This window comes from Helicoverpa zea, chromosome 7, assembly GCF_022581195.2.
Source record: "Helicoverpa zea isolate HzStark_Cry1AcR chromosome 7, ilHelZeax1.1, whole genome shotgun sequence".
NCBI lineage: Eukaryota > Metazoa > Arthropoda > Insecta > Lepidoptera > Noctuidae > Helicoverpa > Helicoverpa zea.
Genome location: NC_061458.1, coordinates 3,477,529 through 3,491,842, shown reverse-complemented (window position 1 = coordinate 3,491,842; position 14,314 = coordinate 3,477,529). Strand labels below are relative to the sequence as shown.

Below are 14,314 nucleotides of genomic sequence, written 5' to 3'. Positions count from 1 at the left end.
GAAGTTATTTATCTAGGGAGGAAAGGTGAAAAGAACCTACCCATACCATGTTTACACAATTTTCTCGTTCAAAAAAGTCTGCAATTAAGGATGCTTAGAACCTCATTCCACAACATACGATGTAATACTAAAATGTTTGGCCATTTTGATGGAAAAACTGGAATAAATGCCATAAAATCATTATAAAGAAAAAATATACTTTTTCTTCTTTTGTAGCGCTAATGGCTTTTAACATTTTTTTTCACCAATTCAAGCCAGTACGAAATTCTTCACATCGAATAGTGACACCATTTTATTCGTATTTATAAATTTTAAAATTGATTAAATAAAATTAATATTAATTTTATTCCCTCTTACATGATCCTGTCACAGATGAAATAATAAGAACAATATTTACACAGATATTCCTATGACTAAAAACTCTTTGGTCAAAATAATAATTGACTGCGGCAACAACCCCGTTGCTAGGCAACAGCGCTGATTACAAACAAACATTGCTTTGCGGCAGTGAGTCACGCGCACACTGCAGTTATAAAATACTATTAAAATAACTTGCAATAAACGCTTAATTAGCAACAATGGTGGAAACAGACTGGAGAGAAATACTGAGTTTCTCACAGAAGGAGCTCACACAATCAGATAAGGAGAAATTATGTGAAAGCCTGTGCTGGATGGAAGCAGATGATATCGAACTAAATTTTACTGACTTGAAAACTCTGTTTAGACTCTCGCAAGATATACTGAAGATAAAGAGTGAGCAGGTAAGCGTGTATTATTATATGCCAAGGCGGTTATTTTTGTCCAGAAAAGGTATATTACAAATGTAGGTACAACTATATGTAATAATGTATAACATTTCATTAATGGCAGCTCATTCATGATAGATTCGCCATTTCAGCTATTTTAAATAAACTTCAAGTTTCATTACCATTATTTTCCCTCTCCCTTTACTATGAAATGTACTGTATATTGTAGCTTATATGATATCAAAAGAACAGAATGTAAAATGCATTTTTGACGTATATAAGTATTATGCAAGCGATATAAACAATGTTCACAGCAGCTGCAATGGTATCTATACATTTGTAACGGTTGATTTAATTTCACCCCTTTTTTTACAAATGATACTGATTATGCACAATGTATAAAATGTATTTTTTACTTACATAAATTAACTAGCAATCGGTGGAAACAACAGACTTAAATGATTTAATGCTTACTTTTTTATTCCCATAATACACCGTATATTTTTTATTTATTTTAATAAGTAGGTATTTGGATCTCACTATGTGTCAAAATCAAATCATTTTATTTCATTTAGGCTTTTACAAGCATTTTGTGATTTTCTCACTAAACCTAGTGAAAATCCTCAGGTAGACTATATTTCTATTTCGTATTGCGCAGCTAATCTTTTACTCTACTGAGGTGTTAAATGACTCCAAAGATTTTCAAAAAATCGTGTCTTTCACGTTTCTCTACAGGTAAACAACCTAGTTGGCCAACTAAAGTCAACTCAAAAGAAAAGCGGTAAAATGAAAGTGGATACCTCTTACACTGGTAAATACAAGTACTTTCTTTATTACAAGCAATATTACCTGCTATAACATTATGGCGTTGAGACCCACACTTTCCCCATTAGGCAGCTTAACGACTTCTTTATTTAATAAATTTATTTTCCCTCAGTGTTTTCTTTTCTTTATTAACTTGAATCACAAAATGATATAGCTAGATGGATCTTTCTTTAGAAAGATGTTTTATTATGACTAATTTAGCACTTCAACGATACCAAAAAAGGCACCTTCCTATTTCCTCTTTCTGTATTATTCTATAGCTGAAGAGCATGTATTTAAATATTTAGTAAATGTAACAGTCTGTGTATATTTCTTTAATTCAGTATCGCCAACACAAAGCAACGACAGCGCAGTCGAAACCATAACACACCAAGAAGAGATAATAAAAGCAAATAAAGAGATATTGGAACAGCTATATGCCGACATCGCTGACTTGGAGTCCAGGAAGAGTAGACTCGAGGAAACTCGAAGTAATCTCGATATGGATAGTGACTCTAGTCGAGATGTACTGTCTGAAATGAATGCTGTGGCCGAACTAGAGCAAGAAGTTACTATGAAGAACAAACACATTAGGAAGTTACTAAGTGATGTCAAAGTAATAACAATACCTTCAATCATTGATACCAATATCTCTTCTGAAATAAGCTCATGTAACGCTTTATGATTCCAGATATTAGAAGAAGAGAATACTAAGTTAAAAGAAAAAGTGTCAATACTTAAGGATAAGTTAACAGAAGCTACTCAGCTTATTGATAACCTAACTGAACAAATAATGGCTATTAACAATGAATGCAGTCAGTTAAAAGGTAACAAGACTAACAAAAGCAATTTATATGTAACATCTAAAACGCAATACATATATTAAATTACATTTTTTTTTTATTATTTCAGAAATATTAGGTAAATCGGAAAAGGCAAAAGCTAACCTGATGTTTGAAATGGAAGGATTGAGAAAGGAGCTATTTGAGAAGGATTCTAAGAGGGAAAACATCTATGAAGAAATTAAATCCAAAGTTCAACATTGGAAGGTCAGTAACATCATAATCATCATATTACTTGTAATACTTGTGGATAATAGTATTTATATTGACTATATGGACTTGTTTAAACGTTTGACTTATCTCAGAGCATCGCCAGATCAAAGAAAGCTGAATTAGAGGCAATAATAAATGAGAATTTGAAATTAAAAGAAGATTTAAAGGAAGCTTCTAAAGTCTCAGCAATTTCATCGCCGAAAGTAAGTACCAGTGCATTTTCTTTATTTGGGAATCTAATATAAAACATAGACTACATAGTCATAATTAAAATATTTTATCAGAAAAATGACGCAGAAAAACAAAAAATCAAGGAATTACAAGACAAATTGCTAGAAGCTTCCAATGAAATTGAGCAAACGGCTAACCTCATCAATATCCTAAAAGCAGAGAATAAACAACTAAAAGCTATTATAGAAGATGTGCCAGATTTTGCAGCTCCCGACGCTAAAAATATTTCTGATGATAACAAAGAACGAGCAGTAATCAATAAATTAAAAAAGAAAGTCAAGACCTTAACTGAAAGTCTTCAAAGTGCTGAAGAAATGGTTGCGGTTAGAGAAAAAGAGGTAAATATAACATCACATTTATTTTGTTAATTATTATACCACAAAGTACTTTTGTTTACTACCTACAATTTTACATATGAAAAAATATTAATAATGATACTCGTTTTATAAAGTTGACAGAAATTACATCGCAACTGCAGCTTTTGCAATCAGACGAAGGAATAAATGCGTTACTCGAAGGATTGAAAAACAAGAAACGACAAATTAAGTTTAAAGATGAAGGTATAAAAACATTAGTGCAAGAAGCGAACACTTTAAACAATCTGATAAATGACTTGCAACTTGAAAATGAAACTCTGAGGTATGTAATTCTTAGACTTATCGTGATCCTATCTTTATAGCATGACTATATATTATCTAACTTTTATGTTGCAGACAAAAGTTTAACATACCCGCTGAAGAGAATATACCTACAGAAGGTATTATGAAGGAGTATCGTACTTTACAAGAAACTAATTCAGAAATCAGTAAGGAGCTGAAGAGATTGGAAAATAAAGTTATTGGACTTGAGCTCAATAATCGTAATTTGACTATTAAAATACGAAAAATGACAAATCTTCTTTGTAATGCTGGATATAAAAAAGAAAAAATTGATGAAATTGTCGCAGACACTGAAAGCGATGATAGCGCCCATGATGATAAAGAAGCCAAAACAGAGTAAATCATTAGCTAAGTCGTCATATTCTTCTGTTTGAATGGAATTAAAATAATTAATCTTATGTATAATTCTAGAGATACAACACTACAATTGGAGAATCAATCAGTCGCTACAGAAAACCAAGATCAGGAGAATGATATGATTGCAATTATTGAAGAAAATAAAGGTCTCCGTAAAGGTCTTCAAGAAATACTAGAATTTTTGAAAGATAATAGTGCGTACTTGTTTAAAGATAATCCTTATTTTCATATTGTATTAGACATTTTACATAATTGTGGCGTTTTGTTCAATTTCAGGTAAAAGTTCTTCTGGTGTATTGACACTGCAATGTCCGAGCTTAGAAACAATACTATTATCAATGGAAGCAAGAAACTCGGCAGGATGGTTTGCACCACATATGACTACAGTTATGGAGCTAAGAGCTGCCATCGGTGGCAAAGATGCACTATTAACGGCCCTTAACGAAGCTAGGTACTAATTTTTTACTACAACAATGAATTCCAAAGATACTATTTTATTAATTTAAGCATTCATTTACAGAAAAGAAACGTTTGATATGATGACAAAATTATCAGATGCAACTAAAAAATCATCAGAACTCGAAAAGAGGTTGATTGAAATGGAAGTTAAGAATAAAGAAAAGGAGGCCGAAGAGAAACTTTCTCAACAAATGAATGCAGACGTTTGCGAATTCGGTTCTTGGATGTCAGAAAAAGAACAAAATGACATTGATTTTTATGATAAGTCACAAATTGTCAAATTTGTCGAAAAGGGAAATTCTTTGTATGAATATCAATTAAAAAAGGGTTTAGAATACTTCCACATGAAATTCAAAGAGTTATTTGATAGACTAACATCTATGGCTATTAAAGCCAGCGACGACCTCAATAAATGGTCTATTCAAGAGGAACAATATAAAGCAGAAATAGAAACTTTAAAAAATCAGTTACAACAAGAAGATGAAGATCATAGTGACCGTTCTCCTGGCGCTGTCCCTGCTCCTAATATGAACGGTTGGCAAAGAAAATGTACTTATTTAGAAGATTCATACAAATACATACGGACCTTAAACGAAAATATGAAAAATGAAATTTTGGAGACTAGAAAAGATGCAATGGAAGCATCGTCAGATTACGAAACACAAATTCAAAAGTTAATGCTTTCGGTTGCAAATTTAACGGATAAGTTAAGATATTCCATATCTCTTGAACTGTTCTGGAAACAAAACTTGGCACTTACTGAAGTAATTTCAAAATACAGAAAGCTAGTGGAAGAAGGTTTTAGTAACCAAAACCAAATGATGAATCTATTTACTCGACTAGATGAAGATAAAATCAATATTATCAACTTTATTCGTCTTGAAATTAACCAACGCAATGGTAATATTTCTCAAATTCATAGCAATGAAGTACCTAAATCACTTTTTAAATAACATTAAATGATTACAGGGCAACCGTCAGAAGAAATGGCACAAAAAATTGAGTCAAATATAGAGCACATGATTTTGAAAAAACAAATAGAACAACTTTGTATTGAGTTGGATAATAAAAACAAGAAAATAGAAGATTTGGAATTTAAGAATTCGGAGCTTCAAGAAGTACAAGTTAAAAACATGTAAGATAGTCAATGTTCTTGCAATTTTTTTTTTTAATTCAATTAAATTATATGCTGTTGATAATTTCAGTGATGAAACTTTGGCTTCCATAACAAAGCTAGAAGTCGATTTGATGAAGGAGCAACTGCATAAAATATCTGAAGATAATAAATCACTTAAAGAACAATGCCAGCATATGAGCAGTCAATTAGACATTGCACTCTTACAGGTATTATTAAACATATTGCGTGTTTTAATATTTCACTTTTTCTTGGTTTATTTACTTGAGCGTTTTTTCTAATTTACAGTTGCAAGACAGTCAACAGAGACAGATGAGCCATGATATGGAAATTAACATGCTACAGCACCAAGTCTTAGATCTACAGTCTACAAGTGATAATAAAGCCATCATTGCTAGGTAACCTTTTTGCTGTACCCTACGGGGTCTATAATTGTACCTAGATTTAAGCCTAAAAACGATTGAATTTATTTTAAAAACGCCATATCTGTAAAATCACATTTTCATAACTTATCAAACTAATTCCGTTCAAATTCTTCCTTCACAGACTAAGCGGTGAAATCTTAGTAGCTCACCTTCAAGCGTCCGAGAGTCATAAGAGAATAGAGAGACTGCATGCAGCTCTGAATAAAGAAAGGGAATTGAGAATGGAAGCTGAAGATATGTTCAGAGCTCGACAGAAAATCTTTGATGTTTATGCCATGCGTTACGAATCAAAATTCAAGTACGTAATTATTTTCATATCTCTGATTCAAGTATTTAACAATTAGTAATAATGATTGTTACAAATGGTTTTTTTTTATATAATTTTAGATACATATACGAAATTATGCAAACACTACGACAACAATACCAAGGAAGTATTCCACTTATATCCCTCGAAAAATATCTGAATAAAGTAGAAGAACTTTCCCGTAAAAACCAGGCTGTGGATGATAAGCTCTATGAAATAGAAGATCTGCGAGCTAATTTAATTACCAAGCATAGTGTATTCGATCAAGTCTTGGATATATCTAAAGATAAATGTTTGATAGAAGAAGATAGTTGCCCACACAAACTCAAGTATATTATGATGGTAAGCGCAAAATTTATAAATGATTGTAGTAATAGAAAACGTCATGTTTGATACTTTCTTTCGTTTTTATTATTTAAGCAATCGGTGAATGCGCGAGAATTAGAACACATCAATAAAAAATTAAAAGCTTTAGAATTATCCCGTGAGGAATTAATCAAGCACTGCAATAACTTAGAGAAGACTCTTGTGCTTGTGAATCAAGGGTTCGAAAAGTCCGCTATTAATGAAAAACGTAAGAGCGTTGATGACGATTCTGAAGGCCAATTAATACAATTGGAATTGGAAGATGTTCAATCTGACGAGGAATCAAGTTCTAGAAGTAAGTTATATTTATTAATTTATCAATCATATTTTAAAATAATAAATTTGTATTTACTTATATTTCGATTCAATTTTAGAAAGTCAAACCATAACATTGACGAAACCAGAAATATTGAAACCACAACAAAAAAGTGCCCCAGATACTGAGAAGGAAAATAAGAAGTCAGAATCGCCAGTCAAGACACCACAAAAGAAACGAAGTACCGAATATTCTAATGCATTTGTTCAAACTATCCCCATCGAAATTATTAAAGCTCACCGGTTTATACAGACAGATGAAACCAGTGATACATTGGAAGTCATGTCTAATCGTATAGTCTCTCTCAAAGCAGACATTGACAAAACTACTAAACAATTGTATGAAGCCATGGGTCTAGCACAAAAACGTACTCAAGAAATTCTTACCCTAAACAACGAGAAAGTTGTATATGAATCCACGATACAAAACTTAAAACACTCTAACAATGAAAAAGATGTACTAAACGAGGAACTACAAGGCATTATTAGTGACTTGAAAAAACAACTCAATGATTATCAAACGAAGCAGATGTCAGAAATCCATCAAAAGAGAGACAGCAAAAATGAAGAGAACAAATCTTTACTATTGGCCATAAAACAATTAGAAAATGACAAAAATGCGATTATGGTAGAATACAAAGAGTTACTAAACAACGAAAGAGAAGAGTATGCAAAATCCGTTAAAGAACTGCATGTCAAGATAATGGAATTGCAGTCTAAGCTAGATAGGTATGCTTAGGAAAATATTTGGTAACACGCCTTAAAATGTCCAAATCAATCATTTTGGACACGCTGATAATAATTATGTGACGTGCAATCCTAAACATAACACTAATCACTTATTCATTGTAGACGAACCAGTGAAGCGAATTCCTCCAACGGAGAAGCATTGAAAGAAGTTGTTACTAAATATACGATCAAAATCGCGGAGTTAGAAGACAAGAGTTTTAGATTACAAAGTGAATTAGAGGAGTGCCAATCTGAGTTGTGAGTGCTAGTAACTTGTTATTATCATAATAAGTTTTTATTTCGTCACATCATAATAATTTTATATGAACTTGGAATTTTGCAGAACAACATATCAAAGTGAATCGGTTCGTTGGAAGGAATTAGCAGCAGAAAGACTAACTAAGATGGAGCAATTGAATTCTCAACTTGCAGAACGACACTCCCATGAGGTAAGACTCGTAAAAATATTAAAATAAACTTGGTAAAAAATTGTAACCGAGAAGAACATAAGACTTGTTGATATATTTACAGGTAGAGTCATATAAAGCGGAAAATGAGCACTGGTTGACCCAAATAAACGAAATGCAGAGGGAACATATGGATTTAAGGACAAGGCTCACTGAACAGAAAACTATCTACCTGAAACAGTTGTCAGAAAAGGACACACAAATTGAACAGTTGCGCATTATTATAAACAATTTGAAGGTGAGAAGGGTTATAAGTATTAATCATTTTTATCCTAGGGAAGCAATCTACTATTATAAGTTTGTATATAAAGATGTAATCTCATCAAATAAGACCTGTTGATCCTAATATCTTTGATTTTGGGAAGGCTTTTGAGTGTTTATAACACGGGCTTCGAGAAGAGTAATATATTTGAAAACTGTAAACATGTTTAGCTATACCTTTTTCAATACCATAAAATATTTTTCTTACAACCCACATGTGTTTATTATTCATGTGTCTGAAATAAACACATGTGGGTTATGTGTTTATTTCAGACACAAATAATGAACATGCAAACTTTGATCTCAGTCAACGACCCTAGTTTCGATCTCTCTGCTATAGTAGAGGTTGATGAAACTAGCGATGCGTTGTCCCAACAAGGCTCCGAGAGACTGGAACTCAAGTTTGAGTCCACGGTGGATTTGCACGACTCGCATGAAGATGTAGTTAGAATACCAGCTTCTTCTACGACTATTTGGTAAGTTAACTCAAGAATAAGAAAGTACGAAGAAAATTTCTTGTGTGATTTTATAGATTTCTCAAATGTGAATAGACGAAAGTGTTGCAGTAACATCTGTTTTTACGTCAACTTCTTTTGTTACGTTTGCATTGTATTAGATATCTTTGGTACTTGAATTTTCTTCAAAATTTCTTTGTCTGGTTGTTTTTTAAATTGCAATTTGATTATTTGTAACTCCCTTTTTCCACAGGCAAGAGCCAGTGATAGAGCGTCTCCGTCGGGAGAAGCAGTTAGCTACTAAACAGAACGCAATTCTCCGTCGGCAGATCAAGGTGCTGGCTTCACGGGAGAGGCGAGCTCGATTGGATGCTCAGAACCTAAAGAATCAAGTTTTTAGAATGTAAATATTTCATACCTCCATATTATAATAAATTTCGGGTGTGTCGTTCATAATCACATTAAATGAAATGCGTTAATATACTGGTTAATATATGTCGATTATACTTCGGCCGTTCAGAGAATGCGTTCCTGACACCTATCAGTTAGTCACGACTAGTGATGGGCACAACATAACACTGAGTTCGTTACCGTTCCTTCAAAATGAACCGCCGCATTATTTTAAGATTATTTTCGTTTTAAATTGGCGGAATCATTTGTTTTATATTTTAGTTATTTAAGTGGAAACCAAAAAAAGGTAATATTCATATAATAAAATTGTTTTATTTATTCTTTGTTACAAGTACATTGAATTGAATGTGCGAACAGAATATTAATCAGACTCCGATTTGCTTGAGGAGGTGGTGTCTTCATCATCATCTTCGCCTACATGTATAATTATATTATTATCAATAACAGAATCAATCCTGATATCTCGGTCTAACAAAAGCCGGGTAATCAAATAAAAACAGATCGAAAACACTTGAAAAACGTGGTCTATGCGCACGAAACGACAACGGACGACTGTTTTAGCGTCACAAAATGGCGGCCCATAACGCCATTTGGGGTTACCATTTTTAATCTAAGTATAAAAATGCGGTTTGGTCATAGTTTTATTTTTATATTTCATAAACGTTATAATTAAGTCTTATAGTCCATTATTTTCCAATTCTTAAAAAGAAAATCAAAACGTATTATTTTATATTATAACTGTATAAGAACAGATTACGATACTTGCCTGTTATTTTTAGCACAGCACTACAAAATATAAACCGCTGACATAACCTTGTAATAGCGCAGTATAGATTTAGAAAAATATTGTTTACCAAGTTATTTGACACTCAGTTTGGCACAAAATTATAACATTCATTGATTATTGATATAATAATGTTGTTTTAATGCTCCTCAATTGTTAAAACGGTAAACAACCAGCAAAAATATTTTTATCGTAACTGCAACGCCATTGCAAAGTTACGTCGTCAGTTCAATCGCGACGTGTCAGGAACGCATTCTCTGAATGGCCGAACTATAACACAAACAAAAAAGAAAAATACATAAAAATAAAAAAAAGATTTTTTCAAACAAAGTAAATAGAATAAAAATGTGCGAAAATTAGAACACCATATAAAAGTCAGTCATTACAAACAACTGAAATTCTCCCTTGAAAACTGACAGCTGTCAACTGATCAAATCATTCGATAGTCCTAACTTTATCTCTGCTTTACACATGATGTTGTAAATTATGAAAACTAAAAATGACTCCTGTGGCCTAACCACTGAATGGAGTAGGTTTTTTTTTCACAATTCGCCATAGAGTATCATAAAGTATATGTGATAGAATTTAATGTGATTAGGTACGAAACACCCGATATACTTCAACTGTAAGGTTTTGTTGGTTAGGCAGCGTGTATGTATTTGATAGCTGTGCCACAAGGTGCTGCGGTGGTTGGTGAGATTCCGAGGGATGTATCTACAGTGCCCTTATAAAAAGTTTTGTCAGTCTCTAAGGAATTCAATCTATCTGTATGCTAACCTATAAATCTGTTGTCCATTTCGCATTTATAATATTCGGGGATTTATTGAATGCTACTGAAAATGTGGCACAAAATGGTTTAATTTGTGACTTAATATTTTCAAATACATTGTCAATTTCAGAAGCACGACCGGCAACAAAGTGACGACGGCTGAAACAGCGGCGTTGCACAACAAGATCGCGTCGCTCCAGGCTCAGCTGACGAGCGCGCGCAGAGAGCATCACTCTAGCGTCGCGCTCTGGGACAAGTGGAAGAGGTATGTAGCAATTACATAGTAGTTACAAAAAAAAAATTGAATCAGTTGAAAGCAGGTGTTTGTCCCAGTGGGGCCCAACAGGGCCGAAGCTTGCCGGGGCTGCGAAATTTTTCGAAATAGTTTCCACGGCTTAAGAAGGAACGGCGTAAAAGTAGTAGGTACCAGGAATATAGAACCTTCCTCCAGTGAAGGCTATGAAGTACATTTGATCAGAAATGATTGGTTTACGATTTTAATGTCTTATCTCCTCAGAGCCCAACAGGCGGCAGACCGTTGGCAGTCACGCTACGAAGATAAATGCCAGGACGTCACTAAACTGGAGGCCGGCCTGAGCCTCGCCAAGTCTGCGGTGGCTCGCTTGGAGAAGGAGAAGCGAACGCTGCTCGCTAGACTTAATGAAGCTAAACGTAAGTCAAAACCTCATATAAAAATGCACTAGGTTTTACACATGAGCATAAGAAGTTCGTAGCTTTTTATAGACTAAAATTGTGGAAACAAAGAATTGGATTAGCTTAGGTCCAGAAATTAAAGACAAAGATATTTAGAAGGTATTTAGAGTTGTGAAATAGTTTGAAAAATTTTCTATGGAGTGTCGACCAAAGCCAATCCATTCCACCATAGATCGATTGACAATCTAGATTAGTGAGATTATAAGAGCCTTGCTACTCTTCTGTTGTATTCGCAGAGAAGGTTTCCTAAATACAATTTAGATATACATACCTAAAAAAACTTTTGGTAATGAGAACATTTCCTATCCACCACACTAACAGATGACAGCCAACTAATAGCAATAGAGAAACAAGAAGTGGAGACACAAGAGAAGCCGGAGCAGAGCGTCAAGGAGTACGGTTCACATTCCGACGCGCTGCCAGTGTCCACACAAGCCCTGTTGGACCGAGTACAAGCCCAGCAGAGGAGAATTGCTGCCTTGGAAATTGCTGAGAAGGTAACTTAGAAGTTGTAGCTTAATGTCTTACTAATAGCAATAGAGAAGGAAGAAGTGGAGACACAAGAGAAGCCGGAGCAAAGCGTCAAGGAGTGCGGTTCACATTCCGACGCGCTGCCGGTGTCCACGCTGTTGGACCGAGTGCAAGCGCAGCAGAGGAGAATTGCTGCCTTGGAAATTGCTGAGAAGGTAATGTATAAGTTACAGGTTTATTTTGGCAACAGTCTTGACACGTCTTAACGCAAGCTTAAAGGGTTCATAGGCATAGGAAGGAACAGAGGCATACAAAGGATCATTTACCAACTGTTTGACTTTGCAAATATTTGCAATTTTACACAATTCGCTCTGTGTCAAGTGTCAATAGACATTTAGTTTTATACCTTTCTTCAGGAGACGTTGATTTTGCTGATGCTATTTGCAAACTTTTTGCCATCGCTGGTATACTACCTATAACATTTGCAGTTCTTTTCACTACTTACTGTCCATGTTTATATTGTGTCTTCATTAAAATGTTAAAGTTTTCATTTTATTATTAACCATTGTAGTATGTACAAAACTTCCTCTTGATATTCCAGGGTAACGAACTCCTAGTGGCGGAGTACGAACGTTCACTAGCAGAGATCACCTCGCTGAAAGGACAAGTGTTGAAACTAGAGTCCACTCTACTGGAGGCGCAGATTCGGAGCCCTCTCAAATCCGCCGGGGATGCACAACCAGAGCTTAATTACTGGAAGAGGTATGGATATTAATGACAATGTTCAATGTAGTTTTTTTTTTCATCCATGCTTTTCAGTGTTTATATTTTGAAGATTGATCGTCGGTGAAATGTATTCAAAAGGAACAAAGTTGGACAATCTGAAAGGCATCATGTTTAGAGAATATAAATCATGAAATCATAATTGAAAGAAATATAAGAGACGAATAATATATTATTTGTCTTAACACACATTTGAAACAAATCCAGAAGTTCAAAATGTTTCATCTAAAATCTTACTATACATATTTATGTTTATATTTTGTTTGTCTGAATATCAGTTATTGCGAGATGTTGAAGGAAGAGAACGTGCAGTTGACTCAGAAGATAAACACCATGGAAACATTACCGACCACGGCACAACAGCATCGAGTCAATGATCTTGAACAAACTGTCCTTAGTTTGAGAGGTATGTATTTATGCCTTAGATGATTTCTGCACAATACACTATGTTACGAAATGCATGATTTTACGTATTAGGAATTCGAATGTTAATGTTTCAATTATACCAATATAAAAAAAATCTTACCCATGATCGAGGACTGAATATTTTTATGACTTTAGTCTGTGAGGATCTGACACTTCTTACCACTCCACCACTATTTGAGGAGTCATAAAAAAACTCTCCATTCTTAAAGAGATTGCCATTTTAGAAATGGCAGATTTTCGTGGTTTGACTGTTGCATGTGCAATTTGCCTTTCTAAAAATCTATGAACAACAGATAATACCGAAGACCTCAATTTTTTTCAAAATCACAGTTTAGGATCACTTACGGACACAATTTCACATCTAGGTGTTTGTTAGTTGCACCCAGAATGTTCTAACACGCTTGTTTCAGGCGTCATCAACAAGTTGCAAGCGGAACAGAAGTCGGGAGGGATTCATAAGAAGATCGACTCTCGACCCAGCAGCAGTCGCAGCAGTAATACCGAGAAGGTTGGTCACCTAGATTAATTTGAGGAAGAAATAACATCCGAATGAGCACATTCCCCGTTTAAGGAGTTCGGTTAAAAAAACATACTGTTACAGCCTTTTTATCGTCCCACTGCTGGGCACAGGCCTCCTCTCACACGGAGAAGGATTGAGCATTAAAAAAACATATATTATAATAAAAAGCGTTTTTGTTCAAATAAGGCTGAAATATAAGTTTCATTAGGAATCCAATGTAGGAAGGAAATCCCACTAATGAGTAGTGTGAGACTGGTGATGATTGATCTAATATAAGTACTTTTTTGTCGTTTACAAATTTAAGAATATTTCTTTATCAGACTAGCATTTTGTTCTATGTATGCAGTAGCAGTTTGCTATATATCTGTAATAAAACTAAATGTACTTTTTAGCACCAACCAAATAGTTATGTATCTTTCAGGGTCGTACTCAAATGGAGTCTCATCGAATAGAAGTGGCAAATTTGAAGAGAACGATTCACGACAAAGATCTGTTGCTGGAGCGATCCAAGGAAATGCTGAAGATTGCCGCTGAGAGAGAAGATGAGTTACTCAGAGAGGTATCACCTATACAAATCTGAACAGTTTCTTAGTTTTAATGCGTCAATCTCGGGAACTGTTAGACCAATTTGAATATTTTTATCAGTGTAAGATAATACATTTATC

The 14,314-nt window shown here is 34.2% G+C and overlaps 1 protein-coding gene across 1 annotated transcript in view; it reads left to right on the top strand.

Moving 5' to 3' along the window:
- The first annotated feature begins 578 nt into the window (after positions 1-578).
- Positions 579-14,314, top strand: part of LOC124631707 (centrosomal protein of 290 kDa-like) — a 14,038-nt gene continuing 302 nt past the window's right edge. Inside the window, exons 1-31 of the mRNA XM_047166260.1 lie at positions 579-761; positions 1,482-1,557; positions 1,895-2,166; positions 2,242-2,377; positions 2,463-2,599; positions 2,698-2,808; positions 2,890-3,174; positions 3,288-3,475; positions 3,550-3,831; positions 3,907-4,046; positions 4,129-4,303; positions 4,373-5,211; positions 5,281-5,446; positions 5,517-5,655; positions 5,735-5,844; positions 5,993-6,169; positions 6,259-6,520; positions 6,599-6,839; positions 6,919-7,588; positions 7,712-7,846; positions 7,932-8,037; positions 8,120-8,293; positions 8,590-8,792; positions 9,025-9,174; positions 10,866-11,000; positions 11,253-11,407; positions 11,771-11,946; positions 12,522-12,682; positions 12,982-13,109; positions 13,540-13,637; positions 14,071-14,208. Of these exons, the coding sequence (XP_047022216.1) occupies positions 579-761; positions 1,482-1,557; positions 1,895-2,166; positions 2,242-2,377; positions 2,463-2,599; positions 2,698-2,808; positions 2,890-3,174; positions 3,288-3,475; positions 3,550-3,831; positions 3,907-4,046; positions 4,129-4,303; positions 4,373-5,211; positions 5,281-5,446; positions 5,517-5,655; positions 5,735-5,844; positions 5,993-6,169; positions 6,259-6,520; positions 6,599-6,839; positions 6,919-7,588; positions 7,712-7,846; positions 7,932-8,037; positions 8,120-8,293; positions 8,590-8,792; positions 9,025-9,174; positions 10,866-11,000; positions 11,253-11,407; positions 11,771-11,946; positions 12,522-12,682; positions 12,982-13,109; positions 13,540-13,637; positions 14,071-14,208 (6,348 nt within the window). The remainder of the gene's footprint in view (positions 762-1,481; positions 1,558-1,894; positions 2,167-2,241; positions 2,378-2,462; positions 2,600-2,697; positions 2,809-2,889; positions 3,175-3,287; positions 3,476-3,549; positions 3,832-3,906; positions 4,047-4,128; positions 4,304-4,372; positions 5,212-5,280; positions 5,447-5,516; positions 5,656-5,734; positions 5,845-5,992; positions 6,170-6,258; positions 6,521-6,598; positions 6,840-6,918; positions 7,589-7,711; positions 7,847-7,931; positions 8,038-8,119; positions 8,294-8,589; positions 8,793-9,024; positions 9,175-10,865; positions 11,001-11,252; positions 11,408-11,770; positions 11,947-12,521; positions 12,683-12,981; positions 13,110-13,539; positions 13,638-14,070; positions 14,209-14,314) is intronic.